The sequence below is a fragment of the Apus apus genome, chromosome 25 (genome assembly GCF_020740795.1).
Source record: "Apus apus isolate bApuApu2 chromosome 25, bApuApu2.pri.cur, whole genome shotgun sequence".
NCBI classification, from domain to species: domain Eukaryota; kingdom Metazoa; phylum Chordata; class Aves; order Apodiformes; family Apodidae; genus Apus; species Apus apus.
This window is the reverse complement of record NC_067306.1, coordinates 1713987-1741635: the sequence shown is the minus strand read 5'-3', so window position 1 is coordinate 1741635 and position 27649 is coordinate 1713987. Positions and strand designations below refer to the sequence as shown.

General features: G+C 59.5%; 1 protein-coding gene across 1 annotated transcript in view; it reads right to left on the bottom strand.

Moving 5' to 3' along the window:
• Nucleotides 1–1871: 1871 nt before the first annotated feature.
• Nucleotides 1872–27649, bottom strand: part of SRCIN1 (SRC kinase signaling inhibitor 1) — a 67402-nt gene continuing 41624 nt past the window's right edge. Inside the window, exons 5-22 of the mRNA XM_051640082.1 lie at nucleotides 18370–18562; nucleotides 17865–18063; nucleotides 17566–17659; nucleotides 16309–17138; nucleotides 15668–15760; nucleotides 15516–15553; nucleotides 14993–15177; nucleotides 14590–14765; nucleotides 14029–14159; nucleotides 13649–13796; nucleotides 12276–12588; nucleotides 11335–11584; nucleotides 10985–11139; nucleotides 10724–10876; nucleotides 9871–9999; nucleotides 6982–8244; nucleotides 5031–5168; nucleotides 1872–2767 (exon numbers count right to left, since the gene is read on the bottom strand). Of these exons, the coding sequence (XP_051496042.1) occupies nucleotides 2642–2767; nucleotides 5031–5168; nucleotides 6982–8244; nucleotides 9871–9999; nucleotides 10724–10876; nucleotides 10985–11139; nucleotides 11335–11584; nucleotides 12276–12588; nucleotides 13649–13796; nucleotides 14029–14159; nucleotides 14590–14765; nucleotides 14993–15177; nucleotides 15516–15553; nucleotides 15668–15760; nucleotides 16309–17138; nucleotides 17566–17659; nucleotides 17865–18063; nucleotides 18370–18562 (4614 nt within the window). The 3' untranslated portion in view covers nucleotides 1872–2641. The remainder of the gene's footprint in view (nucleotides 2768–5030; nucleotides 5169–6981; nucleotides 8245–9870; nucleotides 10000–10723; nucleotides 10877–10984; nucleotides 11140–11334; nucleotides 11585–12275; nucleotides 12589–13648; nucleotides 13797–14028; nucleotides 14160–14589; nucleotides 14766–14992; nucleotides 15178–15515; nucleotides 15554–15667; nucleotides 15761–16308; nucleotides 17139–17565; nucleotides 17660–17864; nucleotides 18064–18369; nucleotides 18563–27649) is intronic.

Sequence of the window (27649 nt, the reverse complement as noted above, 5' to 3'; positions counted from 1 at the left end):
GGGGGGATGCTCATCGGACAAAGCCAGGGTGCGGTGAAGGGAATGGGACCCCCCCACCACCCTGCAACCCTGCCAGCTGGAGCTTGGTCCCAGTGGGATGGGTGTCCTGGCACACCCATGGGTGCTAACAGGGTGGGCGTGCACTAATTAGTCCCCTCCAACACCTTTGCACCCACCTATCTGTGTCCCCAGGGGAGGGGCTGGTGGCACTTGCTGCCCTCACTGACCTCCCCCTCCCCAGGACAGAAAGACCTGGGAGGCATCTGTGGGTCTCTTCCATGGGTGCTACCAGATTGGGGAGGGGGGGGCACAAATTACAGCCCCCCCCCCCAACCCCTTTGCACCCACATACCCGTGTCCTGTGGGGGTTGGTGGCACTTGCCACCCTCACACCCCCTGCCCACGACAACAAAATGTGGGGGACACACATATCTGTGGGTCCCCCCTGCCATGGGTGCTGGCAGGATGGAGGGTGCATATCCAGCCCCTTAGGAGCACCGGGACGGGTGGTGGGGCAAGAGAGGGGGGTGGAGGGGGCTGGGGGGAAGAAGAGGGACCCTTCCCATCCCGGCCACAAGCAGCTGTGGCTTTGCTACAGTTTCACTTTGGTACCAAGGAAAAAAAACCACAACAACAATTAGTAATTAAACACATCAAGTGACTGCTATTGCTGCTGGGAGGTGGGTGCTGCAGCACCCCGGGGGCTCTCACCCATGGGAGGCAAAGTCCCTGGGGGGGTGGGGGGGGGATAGGGAGGGGGCACCCGGCCCCTTCCACCCCCGGCTCCGGCCGGGAATGGGGTTGGGATGAGGAAGGTGCTGCTGGGAGGATGCGGACGCAGCAGGAGGGAGGAAGAAGCCGCGAGGAACCCACCCTCTCAAAACCACGAGGAGCTCTAGTCTAAGCAGGGCAGAAAATCCAGCCCCTAAGATACCAGACGTGAAGAGATTTATTTCTTTTCTTTCCTTTTAAATATTTATATATATATATATTTATATTACGTATATTATATATATATAATATGTAAATATATTTTTTAAAACAATATAAAATGTTAAGACACTTCACTTAAATGTAAAGAGTTGCTTTTTGCAATCCAAAGAAATTGCATCATGATTCTTTTTTTTTTTTATGTGGTGGGTTTTTTTGCTTTTTTTTTTTTTTCCCTGTTTTCTCTTTGTTATTCAAAAAAAGGCTCGTTCTTCTGTACAAAAATGATTGATATACAAAAAAAAGAGAGGGGAGGGGGAAAAGAAAGAAGAAATAAGAAGTAATAATACTAAAAAGAACCAACCCAAGGACGAACTAACCAACGAAAGGGGTGATTTGATCTGGTGTTGCACTGCATGCACACACACCCACACCCACACATGGTACACACCCATGTACACACACACACACACACATTGCACACGCATGTACACACGTGCATGGACACACACATGTGGTTGCACACGCGTTGCTCGGCGGCGCTGATGGGTGGTGGCCACGGGCAGGCACGGACTGGCCACCGACCCCAGGGACCCCCTCCCAGGTCCCCTAGGCTTGGGTCCCCTGGAGAAGGACCACGGGGACACTGGCTGTGGCGTGGGGGGGGTCCCCACCAGCACCTCTGCCAGAGCTGGGGGCTGCGGGGACCTGTCCTGCCTGTCCCCAAGGGTGCTGGCACTCAAGAAGGGGACAGAGACCTGGCAGGGTGTCCCCGTGTGGCCGGAGACCCCCCCCCACCCCGAGCCCCCCTCTGCCCACCCCGGCCACCAGTTAAAGTGCTTCATTGCCACCCCGCAGTGACCCCCAGCTCTGCCCCCTCCCCATTTTACATCCTCAGCTTTCGGCCTCTCCGGCCCCCCCGCCGTGCCCCCCGCCCCCGTCCAGCGCTGGGGCTGGTGGTGGGGACCCCCCCCCGGGATGGCACCGACCCCTGGGCCAGGGCAGGACACAACCCGGCCGAGGTGTCACCCACCACCCCCTGCCCAGACCTGGCCGGGGCGTCGAGCATCCTCCGGGTGGGTGTCCCAGCTGCCGGGATGCTCGAGGGCGGTGGGGGGTGAGTGGGGGGGTCAGGGGGTGTCCGGGGGGTCTTCGGCAGCCGCTGTTTCCCACCTCTCCGTGGTGGGACGGGCGCTGCCGGCGCAGGCAGCGGGGTCGGGCGCTGCCCCGTGTCCTCCTGGCTTGAAGCTGGTGGAACTGGTGGAGCGAAGCTCTGAGAGCTCTTTAAATAAATAGAAAAGGGGCAGGGTAGGGAGGGTTGGGGCAGGGGGAGGGGGAGGCAACCAAACCAAGGGTAACCCAAAGGAACCAAAAGGGAAGGGAAGAATCAAAGAAAAAGGGAGGAGAAAGAGAGAGAGAGAGAGAAACAGAAAGTGGCTGGTTGGCCATTGCGGAGCGAGATGGGAAACAGGAGTCGGGCTGCGGCGGAGCTGAGGTGACACGAGGCCAGGCTGTGGTGGAGCAGAGAGGCAAGACACAAGGTCGGCCACATTGGAGCAAGACATTGGAAAAACAGAAAAGAGAGGGACAAGTGATGATCCCTCCAGGTGCCTCAAGAAGCCAAAGTCCCAAGGGAGGAGCCGCCCAAGGAAGGGAGAGGCAGCCCGGCCCCAGGAGCAGGAGAGCGGTTGGGTGGAGCTGGCAAGGATGCTCAGAATGAGATGGAGGAGTTCCTTGCCCCAAAGGAAGTCAATACAGGGATGGATGTTCTGCCAGACGTGGGTTTTTCTGAGACCGTGGGGGAGGTCTCAGTAGCCTCTTTAGATGGTCTAGCGGCCTAGAAAGAAAAGCAAGATTCAAGGAGGAGGAGGAGGAGGAGAAAGGGGAGGAAAGTCAAACAGTTCCTTAAAAAAACCAGAAGACGAAAGAAAGGAAGAAAGAAAAAAACAAAACAGGAAAGGACAAAAAAAAAAACAAAACCAAAAAACAAAACCACAACCAAGAACCAAACAGGAGTTTGTTCAGAAGCAGCATTGAGTTAGGCCTGAGGTCAAGCAGCTGGAAAAGGTCCACCACAAACAGAGCACGAGATGAGCTGGTCCCACACGTTACTGGATGGGAAGGGGACATCCCCGAGAGGAGGAGAGAGACAAGACAGACAAAGGGACAGAGGGACAGACAGACACACACAGAGGGGGTTGGAGGGGAGAGGGGAGAAAGGCAGGGAGGGGACAAGAAGGGCAGTGTTAGACTGGAGGTGCCATCCAGGGCAGAGCCTCGGCAGCCCCACACCAGCCCCGGCTCCTCTGGGGGGTGATGGTGCCCACCCTGTGCCCACCAGGCTGGTGGGGCCACCACCAGCACCAATGTCACCCAACCCCACTTCCTGCAGAAGCTGGTCTGAAGGGAGCTGGGGCACCAGGAAGGGAGGATGCTCAGAAAGCCTCCTGGCACAGGGAGAGGGCTCTGCCAGACCTCGGTGCTCCTGCTTGCAGGGGGGTGGGCTGCTGGGGAACGGCCAAATCCTGCCCAGGGAGGGCAGGGAGGACCAAAGTGCTGTGGAAAACTCCTGGTCTGGTGTTTCTCTGCTTCCAGCCCATGGGACAGCTCTGAACAGGGGCACAGGGACGCCCCCCAACTCTTGCTGATTCTGGGGCGTGTGTGAAAACCAACCTACACCCACATATACTTGTGGGGGGGTGGAGCAGGGAGACCCCAACCTCAAGGACAGACCCTGCCCAGGGACATTTGGCCACTGCTCTGGGACCATCTTGGTCACAGTCAACTTTGTGGCTCCAACTCGGTGATGGAGCCACCAAGGGGGAGGTTGGGGGGGGCTGAGCCCTCTTGCTGGAGCCAGGGGGAGCAAGGTGCCCATTTTATTCATGAGACATTTGCCCAAATTGTATCAGTTTCCCCCCAGCCCAGTCCAGGTGGCTGGGAAAAACCTTCTGTTTATCCAACAGGGTTTATGGATCCAACAGAAAGAGCAAAATGGGGTTTGTTGGGTGGTTTGTCACGGCTGAGCTCAGGAAAGGGTGGGGAGAGACAGAGCCAGGGGGAGAGGATGGGGTGAAGGCACCCGTGGTGCTGCTGCCCACTGGGGGGGCAGGAGGTGGGGGGGAGAGGGCTGGGAGAGGGGAGAGGAGAGGTGGGGAGGTGTGGGGGAAGGCAGCAAACTGGCTGTGGTGACTTTACCTGCGGCCCCAGCAAACCTGAGAGCCCCCAACAGCACTAGGAGTGGGGGGTCAGCAGGAGGGGAGTGAGCCCTGACACCCACAGCAGGAGCAGCCCCCAGGGATGGAAGAGGGGTAGGTGCTGGGCTGGGGGGGACACATCCCATCCTAAAGTGCTCCTTTTCCAGCTGCTGTGCCCCCCCCCGACACTGCTGGGTGCCTGGTACCATCACCCTGCCTGTGACACCCCCCTCCCAGCACAAGCTGCTTCCGTGGACATGGTGTTGGGGTGCAGGGAGGGTCCTGGCTCTCCAAACCTCCCCCCTGCCCCCAGATGGGTTGGGCAGCCCCAGCCCTGGGTAAATGAAGCCCCTTGGAGCCCCTGGGCTGAGCACTCAGCACTGTGGCCAAAATGCTCTGCGAGGGGGCCTGGGGGTCCCTCAGGGTGAGGGGACCAATGCTGGGGCTCAGCCCTTACTGTCAGTGCAGTGATGGGACAGAGGGCTGGGGGACAAATGGCTCACACCACACGGGTCATGAGTTTGCCACTCTCAGCACAAGTTCACGTCCCCATCCCCAGCTATGGAAACCACCATGCTGGGCACAAAGCAAGGTGAGAGCCCTTCCTGCACCCCTTAAAGCTCACCTAGTCCCACCCCCTGCATGGGCAGGGACACCTCCCACCAGCCCAGGCTGCTCCAAGCCCCATCCAACCTGCCCTTCAACACTGCCAGGGATGGGGCAGCCACAGCTTCCCTGGGCAACCTGGGCCAGGGTCTCACCACCCTCACAGGGAAGAACTTCCTCCTCATGTCTAATCCAACTCTCCTCTCTTCCAGTTTTAAGCCATTCCCCCTTGCCCTCTCCCTACAAGCCATTGTAAGAAGTGTCTCCCCAGGCAGAGCTGGGGCTGGAGCCACTCACCTGCTGCTGGCCCTGGATCCTCATGTACTCCATCCGCTGCTTTATGTGCTTGCTCTTGTCAGGGCTGCCCTGCTGGCTCTGCTTCAGCCGAGATGCCGGGTTCACCACCTTCATGGCTGGGATGGCAACACCACCGCTCTGCTGGGACAGGGAATTTGGGGAAGGGGGTTAAAACCAGCAGGTGAAAGCCTATGGTGGCACTGTGGGCAGCTGGGCAGTGCCAGCAGCAGGCATCAGGTGCCCGGAGCTGTGCTGAGCCCCTGTGGCACCACCATGTCCCTGCCTGGACAGCCCGTGGTGGCAAAGCCAGGCAAGGACAGGGACACCAGCTCCACGTGCCAAAGGAGCTCCTGCTTTGGAGGGCTCAGAAACCAACCAGGACTTACCGAGAGCTCCTGCTGCAATGGAAAGAGGGAGTTAGGGGCAGACACAGCAAACACCAGGAGAAAGGGCAGAGGGAGAACATCCCCACCAGGGCAGGGAACATGGCCAAGAGAAAGGAACAGAGGCGATGGCAGAAGCAGCTTCCAGGTGGGAATGGTGGCAGTGGGAATAGAGAGGTTTTTATTCCCTAGTTATGCACAGGTGAAGATATAAACACTTGCAGGAGCAGCAGCGAGGGAAGCGGTACCTGCAGGCGCGTCCTCTGGCGCGTCCCTGTCATGGTGCTGGCACCAGCAGTGCCAGGTGTCCCCTGCTTCCTGGGGCAGCCCAGACCCTCTCCCTGACATCACTGCTGCCTCCTGCCTGCCCCACGGCTGGACCAGCTGCTGCAGGCAGCAGAACTGGCAGCGCCGATGCTGCCCCGGAGATGTGGAACTGCAGCCCCGGTGGGAGAGGGACAGCAGGAAAGGCAGGTCAGGAAATCAGGGCAGGGATGGCTCTCTGCACTGCCTGTCCTGCCTGCCCCACACCATGACCCTCAGTGGTCCCACAGATGGACTCCTGTATCCCACAGCACCAGGACATCCCATTCCTGCCTGCAGCCCAGCATCCCTGGCACAAGCAGGGACTGGATCTCCACCTCCACAACCAACTGGCAGCATCCTTGAGAGCTGGTACACGACCTGCCCTCACCTACTTATGGCACCAACCAGCCAGCCCTGCTGGCACAGCCTCTCCTGCCCACCCTGAGCTCCGTGCATACCCAGGTACCAGCCACAGCCATAAATCCATCCTGCCAGGCTCCAGCGGTGCAGCAGGAGTTGGCGGCAGGAGAAATTGCAGCTACAGCCCCTCGACAGCCCGTTCACCCAGTGAGAGCACCGCGACAGGGCTGTGGCACCGCTGGGAACTGCGGCTGATAAGGGCTGCAAATGCAAAGGGAGTTTCTTTCCCCAGCTCTGTCACTGAAGGAACAGGCTGACGGCGCGGCAGCTCAGGGCATTTCCCCCCCCTCTTTTCCCAGCTATCCAGCCAGCCGAGCTGCTGATTCCAGCAGAAACCAATTCGGGTGGCTCCGGGGAGCCAGCGCTGTGAGTTAACTAGGAGAAGCAGCTGCCACAGTCAAACAGCAGCTCCTTAGAGAAGTGTTTATGCAAAACGGGAAAGGGAGGGACGCTGCCTTTGTCGCCCAGCCCCGGGGGATGCACATCACTGCCCCGTAGTTGTCACCGGCCCGTGCTCAGCCCCAAAACCTTCCAGGGTCGAAGATACTGGACAACCAGGGTCTAATCCGGTGCTATGCACAGCAAGGGATGGCACCCGGTGGCACCAACACCAGTGAGGGGCAGATGGCAGCACTGCCTGGCACCACCTGCCTTCACGATGCTGCCTCTGCTGCCTGCACTTCCCAAACCCCTCCAAGTGACAAGGAGAAAGGGAGATTTGTTTTCCACCTTGGCTCTGCCTGGAGGTAGAGTCACAGAGAGGGAGGAGGTAGAGATGCAGGAAGAAAGACATCAGATTGAGTCCAGGGCAGAGCACAGCAAGAGGGTAACAGAAAATAAACCTGCGGAGTGCCGGGGAGCTGCAGCTTGGGAAGCAGAGCTGGCTTGGTCTTGCTTGGAGATGGACTCTCACGAACATCACCTTTGGCCTGACTGAGGTCCAGGGCAGTCCCATGGTCACAGCTGCCATGTTTGAGATCCCCAAGGCTTTCCTTGGTCTCCCCGCTGGCATCTTTGGATCCTGCTTGTCCTAGCAGTTCTTTACGGAACACAAACTCAACTGAGGGATGGCTGCTGATCTCACTGATGGTTATTTCCAGCTCACGGATCGTTTCTTCCAAGCTATCCAGTCTCCGGTATGTGCCTTCATAAATCTCCTTGCTGCATGGAGTCATGGAGCAATGAGGGGGCAAGTGCCCTTTGCAAAGCCCCTCCACCATCTTCCTCCCCACCGTGGTGTCCTCTGTGCCACCTTCCCCCCCATTAGCTGGAGCTGCACCAGCCCAGCCTGGTGATGCTGCCCCATGACGTGGCCTTGAGAAAGCAGTGACCTGTTCCTGGGGATGCTCAGCCTGGGACTGTCCATTTCCCTTCCAGGCTGGATCTCTGCCTGGGAAAGCTCTTGGATTTGGCACCGGGCAGGCAGGGGCTGGCAAGCTGCCCTCCCTCTGCACTGGTCTGCAAGCCCCAGCGGAGTGTCCAGGAGGGAGCGATGGGTCCCTCACACTCTGCCTGGCTCCTCCTCGGGGGTCCCCATCACCGGGAAGCCGGGGAACAGCACCAGGGCCCCTGCCTGCACTGGTGGAGGGGAGCATCACCACACCAGCACCGGGACCCACGGCTTCCCCCCGGGGCTGAGCAGCCAAGGGATCTCGGTGACAAGTCTTGCTGCTGCCTTCTTGGCTGCCGGCAGCGCTGGCAGCCGTGTCCCCTCCTCCTCCCCCCCCGGGACCGCTCGGTTCATGCCTTGAGAGAGCCGGGACCTTGCTGGCTGCTAGAGGGGACCCCCAGCTCTCTGCTGCCGCGGGGGCACGGCCCCGAGATGTGCAGCTCGGGGGCTGCGGGGCTGAGGCCGGAGGGTACCCAGGTGCAGATGGAGCTTTTCCAGAGGTGCCAGGAGACACGCGGCACGTCCCGCCGCGCTGGGACGCCAGCTGCCCTCCTGCCCCGCCTCTGCCGGCCGGGTCCCCGTGCTCCCTGCAGCCCGTTTCCACCCACACCTCGGGTTCGGCTTCGGGGGACGGCGGCTCCGACACCCACTCGGTGAGCACAATCTGTGGGAGGGAGAAAGCCCTGCTCCCCGGGGCTGCCGGGGCCGGCGGCTCCTAGGTAGAGAATTCAGAGAGGTTAAGAGCCGGGGCAGCGCGGCGGGAGGAGGCGGGAGCTGCCGGGAGCACCGCGTGTCCTAACACGACCCGCACCCCGCAGTGTCTCCGGGCATCACCGCGCCCGCAGGGACGGGTTCGGCCAGGAAGGGGGATGCTCGGCTCCCTCCTGCCCTGGTGTCTCACCCTTACCCATCTCTACCCATCCTTACAGAGACGGACTCATTTCCCACCGTGCTTAAGGCAACCTGGGACTGGGAGATTTTTGGCTGTAACTTGCTTGGAGTCTGTAGCTAAAATGAGTCAGTGTTGCTGCAGCTCCCAAATGCCTTTGGAAACGCGACTGCCACGGCCCAGCTTGGATTTCTCCCATAAACTGGCACGACACTGGGGCAAGAGGAGAGCCCAGGCCTGGTGGCAGGACACTGCTCCCAGCAGAGCCCAAGGCAAGGGACAAGCCATTGCAACCAAGGGCCACTGGACCTTTTAAACCCAGAGCAGCCAGAAGCTACTGACCTTCCTGCCCCACCTCTCTGTTCCTGTCCCAAGGGACATGCCCTGAGCCACACAGTGCCCAGGGGAGCAGAGCTGGCTGTGCCCTCACAGAGGCAAGGGAAGGTGAGCTGGAGAGATGCTCTGGCAGCTGCAGCCACGGGGAGATACAGTGGCCATGCCACACTGCTGGGTGGCACTGGATGGGCAGTGGGGACATGTGCCCTGGCACAGTGTGTCTCACTCGTGCTCCAGCCCTGGGGGTCTGTGTAGCACCCAGGGCAGAGAGGGAAGGAGACAGGAGTGCTGGGATGGTTATGGAGCTCAGGGTCTGGAGCTTGACCTGTCCCAGTGATGGGGAAAGGGGTCCTTGCCTGCAGGGACATGAGATGCTGCTCTGGGACAGCTGTGGTCAATTCAGCCCTGCTGCTGGGACCCCCAGGAGAGGGGAGGGACCCAGCAGGACCCTTGCCACATACCCAGCCCCCCTAGCAGATGAGCTGCCCTGAATGGGGCAGAGCTCCCCTCAGTAGATGCTTCCAGGTGAAGGGCTCAGTGTTCATTCTGCTCTCTACCCCTTTGCTCCCTCACTCCAGGGATCCCCCCTGCTCCATCCCATCAATGCTCTGGGCTCTCTCCTGCTGTCTCTCCCCTGGAGCCCCAGGTAGGAGGGCTGTGGTGCACCTGGGCTGCACCTGCCCCAGCACCCAAGAGGGGTGACAGGGCCGAGGCCAAGGCCAAATGGGTCCCAGCAGCCACTGGCCTCCAGCCCAGCCCTTCCCCTCTTGCCTGTATCATGCACCACATGCACAAGTGACACCCTCCCCAGGCACCCAGTGTGGCTTGAGAGCAGTAAAACCCCCCTGTGCCCTGCCTGGTGGGGTGCTGGGGTGGCTCCTTCCTTCCTCTCACCCCGGGGGCTGCAGGATTTGACCCTCAGGGGAGCAGCAGCAGCCCCGGGCTGGGTTAGTGCTGGGTCCTGTGCCGTGTCAGTGCCGGACGCGGTGGCAGTGAGCAAGGGAAGCCGTTAGTTTGTTAAACCAGAGGAAGGAGCAAGAAGTGAGTTGGAGAGAGGTGGAAGAGGAGGTGGTTGAAGTGCAGCAGGAGAAAGGATCGCTCGGAGAGAGCTGTTACCTTCCATCCTTCAGCTGCACCGGAGGCTCCGTTGGGCCACATGGCTGCATGCCCAGGGGAGGCGGCAGCCGCGAGCGGATCGTAACGGAGCTTGGGAAGGAAAGGGGAGGCAGAGCTTCTCTGAAACACCTGGGGAGTCAAACATGGGGGGTTGGAGGAGGGAGGTTTGGGGACAATGATGATGCAACCCATGCCTGCAGGGATGCTTGCCATGGTCACGCCAGGACCGGGGCTCGGCAGGTGTTGGCAGTGAGCAAAACATTGGCTGTTCCCATCAGCCATGGAGGCATGCCTGTCCCTCTGCTGACCAGTGTCACCAGTCCCCTGTCTGCAGCATCACTGGTCCCCCTGTCTCCTTGGGGAAAACCAGCAGGAAAAGACATCCACGACCCACTTGGGCACCTTGACTGCAGCCAACAGGGCAGGACACGGGGCAGAGCCAGCCTGGGGGGTTCAGAGCCTCAGGACGGTGCCTCAGGTGGGCTCTCTGCAGGGCACCTGGTGCACAAAACCCAACAAACCTCCAGCTGAAGCTGCACAGTGTTAAAAAAAAACCAAACAAGTTTGGCTTAAAGCCCGAGTGGAAGTGCTGAAGAGAGCTGGTGAACCAGTCCAGCACGGTGTCACTGCTTTGTGCTGCCCATTCCCACAGCACCATGCTCCTGCTGCGACACAGGGTGGGGGGAGCCCATTCCTGTGGGAATGCTTGGGGTGTCATTCCCCAGCCCCCATCCCGAGGTGTTCCCTACAGATGCCCAGAGCTGGGGGCAGCCACTCGTGAGCAGATGGGGCAGGGTGGCAGGGCCTGGGGTGGGGGTAGGCTGGGGCACCCCGCAGCCCCTCCCGCGCTCACCTCCAGCTCCGCGATGATCCGATCCTCGTCATCGTCGTCTTTGATGGCAGAGGCGATGATGGGGGGGGTGGACGCCGGCCTGACCACCTCTGACACCGTCCGTCTCAGCTTCACCTGTGGCTTCTGGGTCTCCAGCTCCTCCGACTCAGCCTTCTGCAAGGGGGCAGCAGGGTGGTGAGGGCTCTGGGGGTGCTCCGGGAGCTGGGGCTGGTCTCCCCAATGGGGACCTGCTTGGTCCATCCCTTTGGCATCGCTTCCTACCTTCATGAACCCGGGCTCCTTCTTGCTGGTGACGATGACCTCGCCGCTGCGGGTCGTGGTCAGCCCGTGGGACGAGGGGAAGCTCCGGCGGGGAGGAGGAGGGGGAGGCGATTTGGAAGGTTTCTCGGTCCGGTATCGAGGCACCGTCAGTTCGTCTGGGCACAAACGGTGCTGTGAGGGCACGAGACCTTTCCCTGCCCCTCTCATACGACACCCAAGGCTCCCCTAGCCACACACCTCCCCCCTGTGGGGCAGCCTCACTGGAGACAGCACGGCCAGGGCACGTGCAGGACCAGGCAGCCCCAGCCCCTGGGATGCAGAGATGGCTCCATCTCCTCCCCGCACGGTACCTGAGCCCCGGCGGCCGCTGGGGTCCCCTTTGCCCCCCGTTTTTGCTGCGTGCTGCGGCTTGGAGGGCTTGTGCTCGGGGGTGGAGGCAGCACTGCTGCTGCCCGTGGTTTGCTTGTGCTTGGCAGCGAACTCCAGGTCGGGGATGGCCTTCATCAGCTCGGCCTGTGTCTCCTCCAGCAGGCGGTTGATGTCCTTGGCGCTGTACTGGGTCAGCGCCGCCCGCTTCTCCTCCCAGTCCCGCTCGGCAGCCTGTGGACCAAGAGGCAGATCCTGCTGCAGCCCCCCAGCCACACACCAGCTGTGCCTGCCCTTGCAGGCAGGATGTGACCCACAGCCCAGCTGTACCTCCCCAACCTCCTGCCAAGCCCAGGAGGGGTGGGGAAGGCCGGTGCTGACCCCTTCTCCAAGCTGTGCACCCCAATATATGCACTTGGGGGTGGCTCCCAAGGCTGCTGGCATCACCCAGAGCTCCCCACCCTCCAGAATAATGGAATCATTCGGGTTGGAAAAGACCATTAAGGCCATCAAGTCCAAGCGTTAACCCTGCGCTGCCAAGGCCACCACTAAACCATGTCACTTGGCACCACATCTACATGCTTTTTAAATCCTTCCCGGGACGGCGACTCTACCACTCCCCTGGGCAGCCTGTGCCAGGGCCTGACAACCCTCTCAGTGAAGAAATTGCAATAAGACACAGTAAGACTTGTGCTCCAGACCCTTCCCCAGCTCCATTGCCCTTGTCTGGACACACTCCAGCCCCTCAATGTCCTTCTCACAGTGAGAGGTTCAAACCCCAGATATCCCATTGGCCGCAAACCCAACAAGCAGGAAGATGGACTCAGTTCCTGTTCCAAATTTCAGCTGGAACCCATACGAATAGGCCTTCCAGAAGAGTCCCCCAGCTGAGGAATGCCCCCCTCCCCCCCACCCAGGCTCTCACCTCCACAGATACAGCTTTGTCTGCACTCTTCTTGCTGGGGGTCTCTGGTCCTGTCTGGGTCTTGGCAGGTACCATCTCTGGAGCTCGGGAAGAGTTATTGCTCTTGGAAGGGTGGGTCTGGGTCTGGGGGGGGCTGTGCCCAAAGCTGGGCATGCCCAGGGTCTCGGTGGCAGCCGTCAGGTGGTGGAGGCTCACTGGGGGGCTGGTAGGCATCTCCAGATCCAGCCCTTTGCTGAAGTCTGTCTCAGGGGCCACCTTCTTGGGGGACTGGCTGAGGTTGCTGGGGGAGCTCCACACGCCCTCGTCCACTTGCCTGCCAGGGAGAGAGTGAAGGTGCTGGGTGGCTGCAAGGACTGGGGGGAAGGGACCTTAAAGCTCATTTAGTCCCAGCCCCCCTGCATGGGCAGAGACACCTCCCACCAGCCCAGGCTGCTCCAAGCCCCATCCAACCTGCCCTTCAACACTGCCAGGGATGGGGCAGCCACAGCTTCCCTGGGCAACCTGGGCCAGGCTCTCACCACCCTCACAGGGAAGAATTTCCTCCTCATGCCTCACCTAAATTTCCCTCTTCCAGCTTGAAACTGTTCCCCCTTGTCCCAGGTTCCCTGATGTGTAGAAGGGGTTGGAGTTGATGCTACAGCCTCTCTTGGGGAGCACACAAACAAGCTCCTCTACCTCACTGTCCATTTTCATGAACCTTGCAGGAAATTGTATGTCTCCAAATCCTGCCCTGTCAGATCTGTCTGAAAATGCTCTTTGGATCCGAAGTGATTAGGACCGGGAATGACAGGGAGGCAGATTCAGAGGCTGCCTGATCATCCAAGCTTGTTTCTGCAGCAAAGCAGGGCAGCAATGAGCCTGAGGCAAGGCTGGTGCTGGAGCCTGGCTGAGCCAGAAGCCACCCCAAAAGGAGTGGTGATGGGAGGAGGCAGGTGGGGCTCAGCCCCACACACGAGCCTTGAATCTGGAAGATGATTTTTCTCCAGCAGAACATTTTTGTGCTCCTCAGGAAAGAGATTTCCCATCACACCAAGGGTTGCCTCTCTGGCTGGCTATAGGAGGACACTTTTTTTTCCAAGTGATCAGGGAAAGCCAGTTTAGAAAGATGGGTTCCCACATGGACACTGGAGAGGACTGAGGGCATGTTTTAGTTCCTTAGCAGAGAAATGAGCCTTTTTTTTTTTTCCTCACAGCCCTTGAGCTTTGCATCCATAACACAGAGAAGACATCAGCAAAGACGTGGCGGGCACAGGGACAACTGAAGGGACCAGCTGTGCCCTCCAAGGTTCTCGTAAGGGGCAGAAGATGTGACTATGTGGGGGCAGCCAGGGTGAGCACTGGGGGGCTGTGGGGCCGGGGTGGGGGGGGCTCACCTGCGGATCTGGGCCAGGGTGTCTGTCACTGTCTTGCAGCGCTTGAGCAGCCCATCCAGGCGGTTCGGCTCCTCCTTGAGGAACTTGACGGCTTCCACCTCCACCCGCAGCACCACCCGCATCTTGCTCTGCAGGCTGGGGAACTGGGCTGATGGGGGGAGAGCTGGGGGTCACCAGGGGAACCCCCCCCCTGCTGCCTGCCTGTCCCCGTGGGAGGGATGGAGCAGGGAGGTGCAGGTGAGCACACCAGCAGCCGCAAATGTGCAAACCCAGAGGGAACAGGAAACCTGGAGCATCCCACGTGTGTGAGGATGGAGAGGGGAGATGCAGGCAGGCTCCGCTTGCCACCCAACCCCAGAACCAGCCATCTTCTCACTCACCCTTGAGGTCTGTCAGCGTCTCCCCCAGCTGCTTGAGGACCACGGCCTTCTCCTCCAGCTCCTGCACTGGGATGAGCCGGTGGTTGTGGGCCAAATCCTTCTGGATCTTCTCCACAGACTTCTCCAGGTCACTGTGAGCACAGAGGCAGGACAGAGGTGACACTGCTGCTCCACGACAACCAGCCTGGCAGATCCCCACATAGCAGAGGGGAGAGGACAACTGGGTTGGGGACCCCCTCTTATAGTCATAGTCACAGAGCGCTCAGAGTTGGAAGGAACTTCTGAAGATCACCTAGTCCAACCTCCCTGCTAGAGCAGGATCACACAGGAACGTGTCCAGATGGGTTTTGAATGTCTCCAGAGAAGGAGACCTCTCTGGGCAGCCTCACACTCACAGTAAAGAACATTTTCCCTTGGTTTTCCCTTCAGGCTGGACACACGGCGGAGGGTGTGACCCGGCACCGCGCAGAGCTGCCGACCCCCAGCCCTGCGGGACGTGCCCCGCGGAGACCGGCAGGCAAGGACCCCGGCCCAGCCCCTGCCTCCCCGGCCCTGGCTCACTTGAGCTGCTGGGTGATGAGCTCCTCTTCGTTGAGGTAGCGGAGCCGCTCCTCCTCCACCAGGCTGCGCTGCCGCTGCAGGGGGTCCTCGTGCTTGCGCATGGTGTCGGTCACGCGCACGCTGATCTCCGTCTCCGTGCGCCGCAGCATCGTCTTCACCGTCTCCTGGTTCTGCAGCTGCGGGGACAGGAGGGGCTTCAGGCAGGGCCAGACCCCCCCCCGCCCCCCCGCCCGGGACCGGCGGGGACACCCCTGAGCTCAGCGTGGGGAGGGATCCCCTCCCTCTCTGCCACAAAACCACCAGGGAAGTGGGATATTCCTGCTCTGGGGGTGGAACCACCCCAGTAAAAGCTGGGTGGGGTTGGGGTGACACCCCCCCCCCCCGCCCCCAGCTTGCTACCCACCTGCAGCTTCTTGAGCTGCTGCAGCTGGTTGCGGAGGTCGCTGGCGTTCTGCTGGAGGTCGTGGAGGTGCAGCTGCATGTGCAGGCGGGTGATGGCCGTGGGCTGCCCCGCCGGGGTGCTGGTGGCCGAGGGTGGCGGGGGCGCGGGCACCGGTGTCCCCATGCCGCTGCGGCTGGTGGCTGCGGGGGGTGAGGGGGGAGATAAAGCAGAGGCTGCTTGGGTACAGCCTCGGGAAGAGCGGCTGGAAAAGCTCCCAGTGGAGAAGGACCCCGGGGGGAGGTTGGTCAACAGCGGCTGATGATGAGCCCATGCGTGCCCCGGTGGCCAAGGTGGCACCAGCATCCTGGCTTCTGTCAGCCAGCGTGGCCAGCAGGAGCAGGGCAAGCCCACAGGCTGCTGGTGGTGGGGGCTGCAGAGCCCCACCCCCCCCCCCCGCTCCTGTGCCCACCCTGAGAGCCCCAGCAGCTGTGGCAGGGGGGGCTGGGGGGGTAAGGGGCTGGTTCTCCAGTCACTTACATGCTGATGGGGGGGGTCCCACCGTTGGTGGCTTCTGTCTTCTCACTGCAATGAAAGAGAGGACAGGAGGAAGCGTGGACCTGGCACTTCTGTCCTCACCTGCCCAGGGGACATGGCTGGTGGCCCCCGGGGCCCCACACCTGCCCTCCTGCCCCTTACCTGGGGGTCTCAGCCTCGGAGCCGCGGAGCAGGGCACTCTGCACCAGCCCCGTCAGGCTGGCAATCTGCTTCTCCATCGCCTCCATCCGCTCCCTGCCACGGGAGAGGGGCTGGGTGAGGAGTCAGTGCTGGCACCACGGACACCCTCATTGTCCTAGTCTCACCCACACCCACCCACCAGATCCCTGCAAGTCCCAGGAGGGACACTGGGGAGGGGTCAGAGCTGTTGTCACCAGCAACATCCACCCCCTCCATTCCATCTCTCTTCTTCAAAGTGTGGTGAGACCCCGGCCCAGGGTGCCCAGGGAAGCTGTGGCTGCCCCATCCCTGGCAGTGTTGAAGGGCAGGTTGGATGGGGCTTGGAGCAGCCTGGGCTGGTGGGAGGTGTCCCTGCCCATGGCAGTTGTGGGACTGGATGATCTTGAAGGTCCCTTCTGACTCAAACCACCCTGTGATTCCACGGTTCTTGTCTCCAGCTACCCACAGTTTCCCCACTCAGTCCCACACGATTTGGTGCTTCATTCCCCACCCAGCACCTCTGCCATGGCAGCAACGGGGAAAAGCCTTCCTCTGCTCTTCTGCCTCCCCACCTGCACCGAGCAGAAAATCTCACACCTGTGCGGCTGTTTTTCCCTTCTCACCTCGTTTCCGTGTCCTTGGCTGGTCCAGGGGAGCCGAACCCCAAGAGCGGGCGATCGCTGGGGCCGGGAAAGAGCTCGGGGGGGCCAGAGGAGCTGGGGTTCCGTGGCTTGTTGACGGGGCTCTCCATGAAGACGGAGGAGCAGGAGTCCTTGCGGAAGGACTGGCGGACGGGTGAGGAGCGGCTGGGGGGGCCCGAGTAGGGGCTGTGTGGGCCCTGGCCCGGCTGCACGTCCACCAGGCGACCATCAGCCATCTTCTGAGGGGAGGAGGGGGGCATGCGGAACCCCAGGCCGGGCCCGTACGTGTCGCTGTAGATGGGAGCGTTGGGTTTGTACAGACTGTCCTCCAGCTCCGTCTGCAGGGCGGCCGCCGAGTAGGTGCTGAGCGAGCGCACGGACCCCCGCTTGTACAGCCCCCCCGAGTAGCCAAAAGGGTCTCCCATGCCCGCCAGGGACTGGGTGGAGGTGATGCTGAGCCGGCCCTCGTGCACCATGCCGTAGGGATCAGCGTACAGCCCCTCGTTCTTCATCAGCACCACGTTCTTCCCAGCCAGGTCTTCGTCCGGTTTGACATCCCGACGCTCCAGGATGGCGCTGGGGCTGGGAGAGACCCCCGGGGCAGGTGGGAGGTTGGAGAGACGCTCGCTGTGGTGGACGGGGCTGCCGGCGTAGGAGGGCGGGCGGCCCCCGCTGTAGGACATGCGGGAACGGGATGGGGAGGAGGACTGGAGCACTGGGGGGGGGGAGCTGGAGGCAAGGTGGGAAGCTGGAGGCATGTTGTTCAGGCGACGGGTGGGAGAGGACTCCCTGGAGGTGTACACCATCTCCCGCTGTGGAAAGAGGTGGGGTGGGGGTTAGCACGGTGGCCCCATGGGCTGGATCCTGCCCTGGCTCTGCCCAGATGGGACCTGCCTCCCTGCAGCCCTCCAAGGAGCAAGGTCTGCAGCTCCTGTGTCTTCACCTGGCCGTGGCAAACAGCAGCTCCCTCATTCCCATCCAGGAACGGGATGATTTATTCTGATGAATCCCCTAATTATCATGTTTATTACCCTGCTGTGACGCCCGAAACATCCATTCTCTTAAAGTAACACTTAACAACTCTGAAACCAGGCAAGACAAATTGTGGTCATTACTCCTTCCACAAACACACACACAATTACCAGTCCCAGTCTCCATCGCTTCCCCTCTTTACTGGTCCCAGCCCCCCAGTGCACCCACACCACAGGTTCTCCCCACAACACCCTGTCCCCCCCTTACCCTCAGGTCACCGTTGGTGATGTGTGAGGCTGGGAACGAGGCGTAGAGCGGCTCTTTCCGGTAGATTTTAATGATACTTCTGTCCTGGATGTCACTGAGAGGAGACAAAGACCCATGAGCATCCCAGACAAGCAGAGCCATGAGCATCCAGGACAGCCACCAAGCCCCCAGCAAGTCCCAGCTCCAGAACTGCACCCACACCCACCCTTCTGCTTTCATCCTACTGATTTCCCAGCTCATGATGCCCTCAGAGAAAGGGGAATCCATCCGCGGTGGATTCCTGAGCACCCTGCCCTCACCGGACATCCTCCAGCTCGTAGAAGACGTTGCGCGACTCGTCCTTGATGAGGATGGCAGTGTTGGGGGACTTCAGCATCCCCATGGTGAGCTTCTGGGGGAACATGTGGACAATGAGGGCGTGCAGGGTGTCCATGCTGCTGATCTCGTGGGTGATGTGGACGCGCCTCGTCTCATCCCCAAACTGTAGGAAAAGGACCCCTGGAAGCAGAGGGAGCAGAAAGCGGTGAGATGTGGATCTCCACCCAAAGCTGAAGATATGCTCAGGCCACCAACACAGGTTTCTCCACCTCCTTGGAGGTCTCCGTGCCCAACTCAGGACTCAGGGACCTCTGGGCACCCAATCTCACCCTGGAGCAGCAAGGCCAAAGGCTGCTCGTCCCCCTCAGCCACCCTGTGCAGCACCTCCTGCTCCTCCTGGGGCGATTTGGGCGGATCCAAACCAACCCCACACCCGGCCCGTGCCAGCATCTGCCCATCCCAGGGGATGCTGAGCCCCAGGGGTACCTGGTGAGCGCAGCTTGGTCTGGCTGGTGGAGCGGGACAAGGGCAAGCTCTGCCGGAACCGGTTCATCCTGTTGAAGCCCAGGGGCAGCTCCGCTTCCGACATGGTTTCCAGGGATTCGGCCGAGGCGAAGGAGAGTTTGGCTTGATCGGCCAAGCCAGGCTGGGAGCCCTGGGAGTGTCGGGAGCTCCTTGTCTGGAAGGGGAGATGGGAGAAGTCAGAGGAGAGCTGCACTGGGTACCCCAAACCCTGGCACAGTGATGTGCTGCTCCCACATTTTCTCCAGAGCTCAGAGCTTGGGTGAGGCTGAGCTGCATCCAGGGATGCTCAGTCCCAGATCCCCAGCTGAGCCAGCACAGGGATGTAGCTCAGATCCAGTGCCAGCTCCAGGCCTCCCCATCTCCTGCTCTAACCACGTACAACCATTCACAGTCCCCTCACCTCCTGCCACTCTCTCACATTTTCCACTTCAGCCTCCCCCTACTCTGCATTTCAAAGCCTCCCCGAGCGGTTCTGGGCGCCTTTGAGCTCCCTCACCAGCCACACACTGGAAATAAAACCAGCTGGTGACAGAGCCAGGGCTCGCATGCAAGCTCTGGAATAACCTTAGCAATTACAGGAGGTTACACATCCATTACACCAATGAACCAGCTCCTGGGGAACATAAATGCCCAGCTTCTTCTGGAAGCAAAGCAGCAGCAAGGTTTATGGCTGCCTGAGCCGGGGGAAGGTAATGGGCTGGGGTTTAGAGCAGTAAAAATTTAATATGCCAGGAGTCCAATTTCACATGGCCAAGCGTAATTCCACTGCCTGAAAGTTCAGGCTCCAGGCAGGAGCTTTCTGCACAAACATCTCCAGCCACTCAGCCAGGTCCCCTTGTCAGAGGTGCCCGCAGTGAACGTCGCCTGTCACCGCCCCAAAGGACCAGGCTTGATTTTCCAGACACACGTTGAACGCTGGCAAATCAAACAGAGAGAACAAACAGCTCCGGGGGTGTGGAAAAGGCAGCGTGGAAGGGACCACAGCTCTATTTTAAGACCAAAAAAAAAAAAAAAAAGAAAAATCAATACGAAATGATAACAGCCATCATCATCATTTAAATTAGACATTAATTGGAAGATTTAATTAATCCTGTGGGGCGGGGTTTTCTAGGACTTGAAATGGTCTCACTGTAGCTAATTGCTGGAAAATTGACTGCTTAGTGTTGCTGTTGTTTTCCCACAAAGCAGGCTGGCAGCACGGGTGCTGAAAGGCTTCCAGCAGGAAGGGGGACTGGACCATGCAGATCCTCTCCCCCATGCAGGTTTTGGGGGTGAAGCAGCTGGTTTTGGGGCTCCCTGTCCTTATACAGCCCTGGGACACCTTGAAGGCTTGTGGTCCCACCTCTCCAGTGGTCTCACACCTAGTTTTGCCCTCCTAGCAGCCCTTTCCTCTCTGCTCCCTCCCCTGCTCTGTCCCAGCAGGGTCTCACCCTGCTCTGTCTCCACCCATCTTCCTCCACTAACCCCTCTCAACCCCCCAAAAAAAGAGCCCACGTTTGGGCTGGACCTTAAAAGCCACTGAGCTTTCACACGAGCTGACCAAAGGCTGTGGGTTCACACCCCATCATCCCCTCCCCAGGACCTGTTCTTCTGGAGAAAATAATGGTAAGAAAAAAAATGTGTTGGATCTCTGCCTTCCCCCCTGCCCTCCCATGGCAGCACAGGCTGGCAGAGGCCATGTTGCCAAGTGCCATCCCTGTGGCTAAGGTGTGAGCCTCGGCACATCACCCCAGGGCACTGCAGCCTCTACAGCCCCTACAGCCCCACAACCAGTGCCCCACGGTGCCTATAGCCCCAGAGTCCCATACCCACTGCTCCATGGTCCCTACAGCACAACACCCGACATCCCATGGTCCCTACAGCCCTTGTAGCACAACACCTAACACCCTGCAGTCCCTAAGCTTTGTACCCCAGGTGCTATTTCGGTGGTTTTCCCAGTGAAAACCCACACGTGAAGCACCCTGCTCCCCTAAGACCCCTCAGGGGCAGGGGCAGGAGCATCTCCAGCCCCTCTACACCTCCCTGGGAGTCTTATATAAAAGAGGTAGGACAGGGAACAGGGGAGACTTGGGGGCTTTTGTCTTTTATCTCCCCAGAGCTAAAAAAAGATACAATTAAGTGATTCTTTTAGCTCCTAAAACTCCCAACAATCCCTTCACTGTCAGCGCTGAAGCAGCTTCATTATATCTGCCTGGGCAGATAAGGATGCTTCCTCTGCCTTGCCTCCCCTCCCTTCTTCCACACCCCTCTCCCATATTACCTTCCCCAGCTTTACGGGATGAAAGCTCAGGAATGGAAGGAGGGAGGGAAGGAGCCAGAGGTGTTTGGGGGACCCAGGCAAGAAGTGGGACTGTCCCTCTGGCCCCACAGTGATGGGCACCATGGTTACCCCACTGGAGCAGGGGACATAGTGGAGCTTCTCTGCTCTGATGGAGAGTGAAGCCAGCTCCAGGGAAGAAGGGGACAGTTTGGGAGGGAAGAAGAGGGACCAGGGGCACAGAGGAGGGCAGCAGAAGGGGTTTGGAGGCAGTGGAGCTGGGAGAGCTGGGGCAGAGGAGCAGCTCGGGACCTCCCGCAGGGCACTTCAAAGAAAAGAGAGAAAAAAAGGCTCCTGCCCCGGGCTGGAGCAGGGCACTCTGCAGCTGTTCCCGTGCAAAGCTCAAAGCCGCTGGAGCTCATTAATATTTCCACTCACTGCCTAAGACAGGCAGCAAACGTGACCCTGCAAAGGGACCCTTGGAGACAGGGCAGAGGGTCTGTCCCAGCAGAGGTGGTCGAGCCCTCACCAGCACCTCACTGGGAGGGCAATGTCAGCCTTGATCCACGGAGCCATTTCAGGCCTTTGCTGCCTGCCCCCCCTGCTCCTCACATGCCCCAGCACTCAGCAACCCGCCGGGCTCGGGGCTGGTTCAGCCACGGTGAGAACGTTATTTGCAACAAGGAGACAGGGCAGGAGAAGGATGGTCCCTGAGCTCCCCGCAGCAATGTGCCACATGGCTTCTCCTCCCAGCTCAACCCAAGCCCTGCAGCCTGTCCTGGTGGAGAGGCCACCTCCTCTCCCCTCCCAAAAACCAGCCAGGACACAGCCCACAAGCGTGGATACAGACCTGGGCTCGCAGTTGGGCAGGACAAGCCCTCGCTGTGCTAATGCCACAGGCAGCTTCTGGCCCCCAGCTCAGCCTCCCACCAGGACCCTCCTGTCACCAGGCAGTGACCGTGGTGGGGCTGGGGCTGGTGGCAGCCCCCAAACCCCCTTAGCTCAAGCTCCATCTTGCCCCATTGGCAGGGACAAGGGACCAGAGCGTGTTGGGGCATCATCCTTGGACGGGTTGATGGAGCCCTGGGAAGGTCCTGGGCAGTGTCTCTGCCATGCTGCCACCCTCCCAGCTCCCTTCTGTCTGCATCTCTTCTGCTGAAAAATCATCTCCCAAAAAATCAGCTTGGAAAACAGCTGGCATGGAGCTGGCAAGCCCAGCCCTGGGCAAAGCGACGCAACTGGTTATTTACCGAGTACATAAACCCCCTGCTGCAGCCCCTGGTTGGACACTGATCTGGATTAATTCCTCATAATCCCCCACTCATCATTTAATCCAGCATCTGACCATGGGTCCCATCTGGTGCTGCACTGAGCTCTCGGGCTAGGCACTGGGTCTCAGCATCCCAGCAGTCTGGGCTGTGCTGGGAATGAGAAGGTCCCACCAGCTTCCAGCTTCAGTGCCAGGAGCAGGGAGGGATATTTTGGCATCACTTCTTTGTGGGTGCTGGAGCCACCCCTGAGCTGTGCTGGGAGTCCCCCAGGCTCTTGCTGAGGGACCAGGGTGATCCACTGCACCTTCCTGTGCCATCTCCTGGCACAGCATCCCTGGGATGGGAGAAGTCATGGGAGAGGGTAACAGGACCCTTCACATGGGGCTCCTGCCTGATGCTTCTTGGACCCCTACTCTCCATCACTCCTCTCCACTCCTGCCTCTGTCTCCTTATCTATTACAAAATAAATAATAAAAATACCTATTCCTCTCATCCATTAACCACAGCATTCCCTGGATAAATGGATCTCAGGAACAAAGGGATGGGGAAAAGCCTTTCCCTGGCCATCCCAGGTGGAACTCCAGACACACCAGGCTCAGCGCTGCTTCACCGGCTACTCCAGCACCGAGCCTGCTCCACCTCACCCTTTGGAGAAACGTGTCTGGGTCTGGGGGAAAGCCTCTCCCTGCAGAGCTAGGGATGCTCCCAATGCCTGGGTGCTGGAAAAGTGGAGGATGCACCAAAGGGAGGCTGGGGACCCCATCACCAGGGTGAGCATCCCTTGGGGTGCTCAGGGATGCGGGGCCGCGGCTGCTCGGCACTGCCAGCCGGGGTCAGAGCAGGGAACGAAGCTGTTGGCAAAGCTGGGAGAACAACAACATCTGTCCCTCCCGCAGCTCTGTTTCTGTCAGCATTTCCAAGGAAAATTTTAATTGAAATTTGAAAGGTGTTTTTTTTGCTTGTTTGGTTTTGGGTTTTTTTTGAAGCAGCTCTGAGAGCTGTTAAAGAAACAGAGGCGAGGAGGGAGGGGTGGGCAGCTGAGTGTCCTGCAGTGTTTTCCCCTCCCCAACTCTCTGCCTGCCTGACCCCATCACAACATCACCAGGGGGTTGCAGCCAGGCCAACCTCATCCCACCTGTTTGCCTGGGGTCATTCAGCCTGGGTGGTACCCAAGAGCCTCAGCAAGATGGTACCTGCTCTTCCCTTCCTTTTGAGGTGCTGGGATGAGATTCCACCACCTCCATCTCCTCCTGGGCCCCAGTAATGGCTGGAGGGGCTCCTCATGGGGAGAGGGCTGTGCATTAGTGCCCCGGGGTGCAGGAGAGTGGAGTCTGGCAAAATGAACTCCAGCTGGTGTCTGGACACTTCCTTGGAGACTTCCCAGTCTGCCCAGTTCACACCCTCAGGAGTCTGGTCACCCCCCAAAGCAACTCCAACCCCTCTGCAAACAAACCGATGCCCCGTGCACGGCAAACAGCTCCATCCATCCATTCATCCATCCATCCATCCATTCATCCATCCATCCATTCATCCATTCATTCCTAACAAATTCTGCTCATCCTTAATTATTGATGCTCCCAGAGCATGAGTCAGTGAAGAGCTGCTGGCTGTTCTGTAAGAGGAGCAGAGCCCAGTAACGGGACACTTCCCAGGCAGACACCTCCCTGCCTCCAGTCTGGCTGCAAATCCCCCTGGGGAGCATCCAGAACCCAGCATTCCTGACCAGAACCCAGCATTCCTGACCAGACCCAGCATTCCTGACCAGAACCCAGCATTGCTGGCACCTGGGCATCCCCTTGCCAGCCTCCCCCAGCCCAGATATGAGCTCTTGAGTTTCAAACCAGTTTCAGACAGGGCTCCCCAGCTGTGGTGCCACCCTCCTCCCACACATCTCAGCACAGGTGCTTGTTCCCAGCAAGCAGGAAATGAGCAGATGCAACTGGACCCCCTTGCACCCTTGTGCAGTGTTTCACAGCAGCTCCACCAGCCAGAAAAAGAATCAGAACCACAGAATTTTTTGAGCTGGAAAGGACCTTAAAGATCATCGAGTTCCAACCCCCCTGCATGGGCAGGGACACCTTCCACTAGAACAGGCTGCACAAGCCCCATCCAACCTGCCCTTCAACGCCTCCAGGGATGGAGCCCCCACAACATCTCTGGGCAGCCTGTTCCAGTGTCTCACTGAAGAATTTACACCTGATCTCTAACCTAAATCTTTCTTCTTTTGGCTTAAAACCATTACCCCTCAACTTCTCACTGCAAACCCCTGTAAAAAGCCCCTCCCCAGCTTTCCTGTAGCCCCTTCAGGTACTGGCAGGCCACTATGAGGTCCCCCCAGAGCCTTTTCTTTTTCAGACTGAGCACCCCCAGCTCCCTCAGCCTGTCCTCATCAGAGAGCTGCTCCAGCCCTCGGATCATTTTCATGGCCCTTCTCTGGACACATTCCAACAGCTCCACATCTTTCTTGTGCTGGGGGCACCAGAGCTGAACGCAGTGTTCTAGGTGAGGTCTCACCAGGGCAGAGCAGAGGGGCAGAATCACCTCTCTCCATCTGCTGGCCACACTTCTTTTGATACAGCCCAGGATGGAGTTGACCTTCTGGGCTGCAACTGCACGTTGGTGCCTCATGTCCAGCTTTTGATCCACTAGGACCCCCAGGTCCTTTCCCACAGGGCTGCTCTCAAGTGTGAACCCCCCAGCCTGTGTTCATATCTTGGGTTACCTCGGCCCAGGTGCAGGACCCTGCACTTGGCCTTGTTGAGCCTCATGAGGTTCACCTGGGCCCACTTCTCCAGCTTGTCCAGGTCCCTCTGGATGGCATCCCATCCCTCTGGCACCACCCAAACTGAACCCTGAACTTCAGCAAAGTCCCTGGGCAGGGAAGCACTTCCAGCAGCCCAGCTCCTGTCCCCAGAGATGGAGGAGCCAGGAGATGCCGAGCTGGGAAGAAAAGGAGGAAAAACTGCCTGTAACTGGGGCTGCAGCAGCAAAGGTGGAAGAAACGAGCAGCACAGGGTGCTCTGAGCATCATAGGAAGGGATAAACCACACAGCAGGGGTCTCCCCCACCCGGGGGGGTTGTGGCCTCTCCATTCCCCCCCAGCCAGGCCCTGCAGCCGAGTTACCAGCGTCCCGCTCGCGGCAGCAATAATTCACCCCACGTCTAATGCCCAACATTTTGTCAGGATTATCCCGATTAACCCAGAATTAATCCCGATCTCAATGTTAACAGGATTAGCGTTAAAATCGGATTAGGGTGTGTGTTTTGTTGGGGTTTTTTTTTTTTTTTTTGTGGTTTTAAAACCGGACCCCTTGACTAAAGAGAGGGGCCTTCCCCACCAGATGTGCACAGCCTGCTGCCGGCAGCCAGATGTGAGCGGGAGCTCGATGCCCTGCGATGGGCTCCAGGCAGGGGTGAAACCCCTGCAGCCAGCACCCCCGTCACCCCAGCAGCCATCACACCCACCCTGCACAGCACACGAACCTGCCCAGCCCTCTGAAGGTGATACGCAGGAACCTGACCCCAGGATGTCTTATTTCCAAGCAGAAAACATCCCGCTGCCCTCAGACACGGCCCAGGTGGCTCCGCAGGGGGACACGTGTGGCTGTTTGCTCCCTCTCCGCATTTTTTCCCCCTTCCTGCTGGCACCAACAGCCTCTGCCTTCCCCTGCCTGATGAATATTTCAAAGCCTGGATCCTCTGCAGCCTCATGAATATTGAGGGCTGCTGGTTGCCCGCGGTGGCCCTGGCCCCTCAGGACATCGGTGGTGAGGTTGGCACCCCTGGGGCTGGTGGCAGCACCTGCCTGGCAGAGGAGATTGGGATGTCTGGGTGGGAAAAGGCAGCACCAAGGGCACCACCACGAGCCCAGATATGCCGAGGACTCTGCACCCAAAACACTCGCTTTCTTCCCAAAAAGCACAGCCTTGCCACTCCTAGTGGGGCAACAGAAGGTACTGGCACCCAGAGCTGGAGCTGGGACCACCCCTGGGTGAGGGGACACACTGTGCTTACTCATCCTCATCTCCTTGTGCTGGATACAACCTTGGGTCTGGCAGGGAGGTTAATCATTAACCCCTGGCAAAGCCAGCCAGCTTTTCCTTCCTGGAGCTGTTTTCCCTGGGCCTCGACCAGGCATGTCCAGCCTGGCATCCATGGGGAGCAGAGTGGAGCATCCCTGCCAGAAGATCCTGTGGAGGGAGGGTCCAGAAATCAGCCTGATCCAGCACCAAGGCTGAGGCAATCCCAGGAGATGGATTATGGAGGTTTTGGGGGTGAGGGTGCAGTGCTGCCTCCACCCCTACCTGGCCCTCCCTTTGTGGGTGCCCACCCCAACCATCCCCTTCCTCACCAGGGCTGAGCAGCCACCACGTTCAGTCCCCACTCTCTGGCAAGGCTGCCTCGTGTGACAGCATCTGCCAAAAATAAGCAAATTACAGCATCCAGCAGAGATGCCAGAGAACGAGGAGCAAAGCCAAGGGTGAGAAAGCAGCAGAAAGGGGATGAGAGGGGGAGAAGGGACAAGCCCTTGCAGGGTGTGACAGGGCTGCAGCCTCTGCCAGCAGGGAGAGGAGCCAGTACAGGGTGCAAAGCAGCAGGGACACCAGGGTCAGCAGCATTAGTGACGGGGACTTGGCAGTGACAGGTGACAAGGCTCAGCTCTGGTATTTGAGGCATGATTTGCTTGAACAGCTGCACACAGGGAGGCCAGGCCCCGTGGCCACGTGTGGGTGCCCCTTGGGAAAACAGCTCCGAGGGGCTGGTTTGAAGTGCAACAAAACCCAACAAACCAACTTCAGCAGCACCAGCTGTAGGTAAAGAACCCCAAACGTGGGACACCAGCCCAGACACGGTTGCAGGCTGTGCTGATGCAGCTCCTCTGGGTAATCTCAAACAAGTCACCTAGTCTCACCGTGCCTCAGTTTCCCCATTCCTACTCTAATCCACGTGGCAACAATAAACAGTGACAACACCCAGGACCAACCCATCCCCGAGCACCAGAGAGAAGCTGCCAGGGACGCCTCAGAAAACCAGCAAACGCCCCAAAAGCGGGGGAAGGAGGAGGGGGGAGCTGGGCAGCTCTCGGCTACACCCCGACCTCCTCCTCCCGCCAGCAATAAAATATTCCGCAGCAAAGTCCGGTCCCCGAGGAGCGGGCGGATGCTGAGGCCACCGGGAGGAGGCGGCTGGAGCCGGAGCGGCGGGATTGCAGGAGCTAAACCCGCCCGGAATTTGCTCGTCTCCCGCAAGGCAAATACCGCTCCTGCTACGGAGACCCGGCATTCCCGGGAAGCCTGACCATGCCGGGGTGGAGGACACGGAGCCACATCCGAGCCATCCGGCAGGAGCTGGACGGTCACAGCCGGGTGACACAGCCCCAGGCACTTGATTTAAAGACAAATGTGTCCTGCCCCAACCCCCCCTTTCTCCCTTCCACATCCCAGTCATTTTTTTCCCCACTAGCTTTTTCTTTAGTCCCTTTGATGTTCTTTTAAAGTCCTGGCACCAAAGGGGCTCTTCCAAGGCTCTGCCTTCAGTTCTTTCCATTCCTCCTCCCATGCCAGCAGGGAGCAGCCCACCCCTGCAATCGACACAGCGGGAGCCCCCAGACCCTTCAAATTGCCTCACAAATCCCTGGGGAAGGATTTGCCACCCCAGCCAGATCCAGGGCTGTGTCCCTGCAGCCCCCAAGCCCCGCAAAGCACGGGGCTGA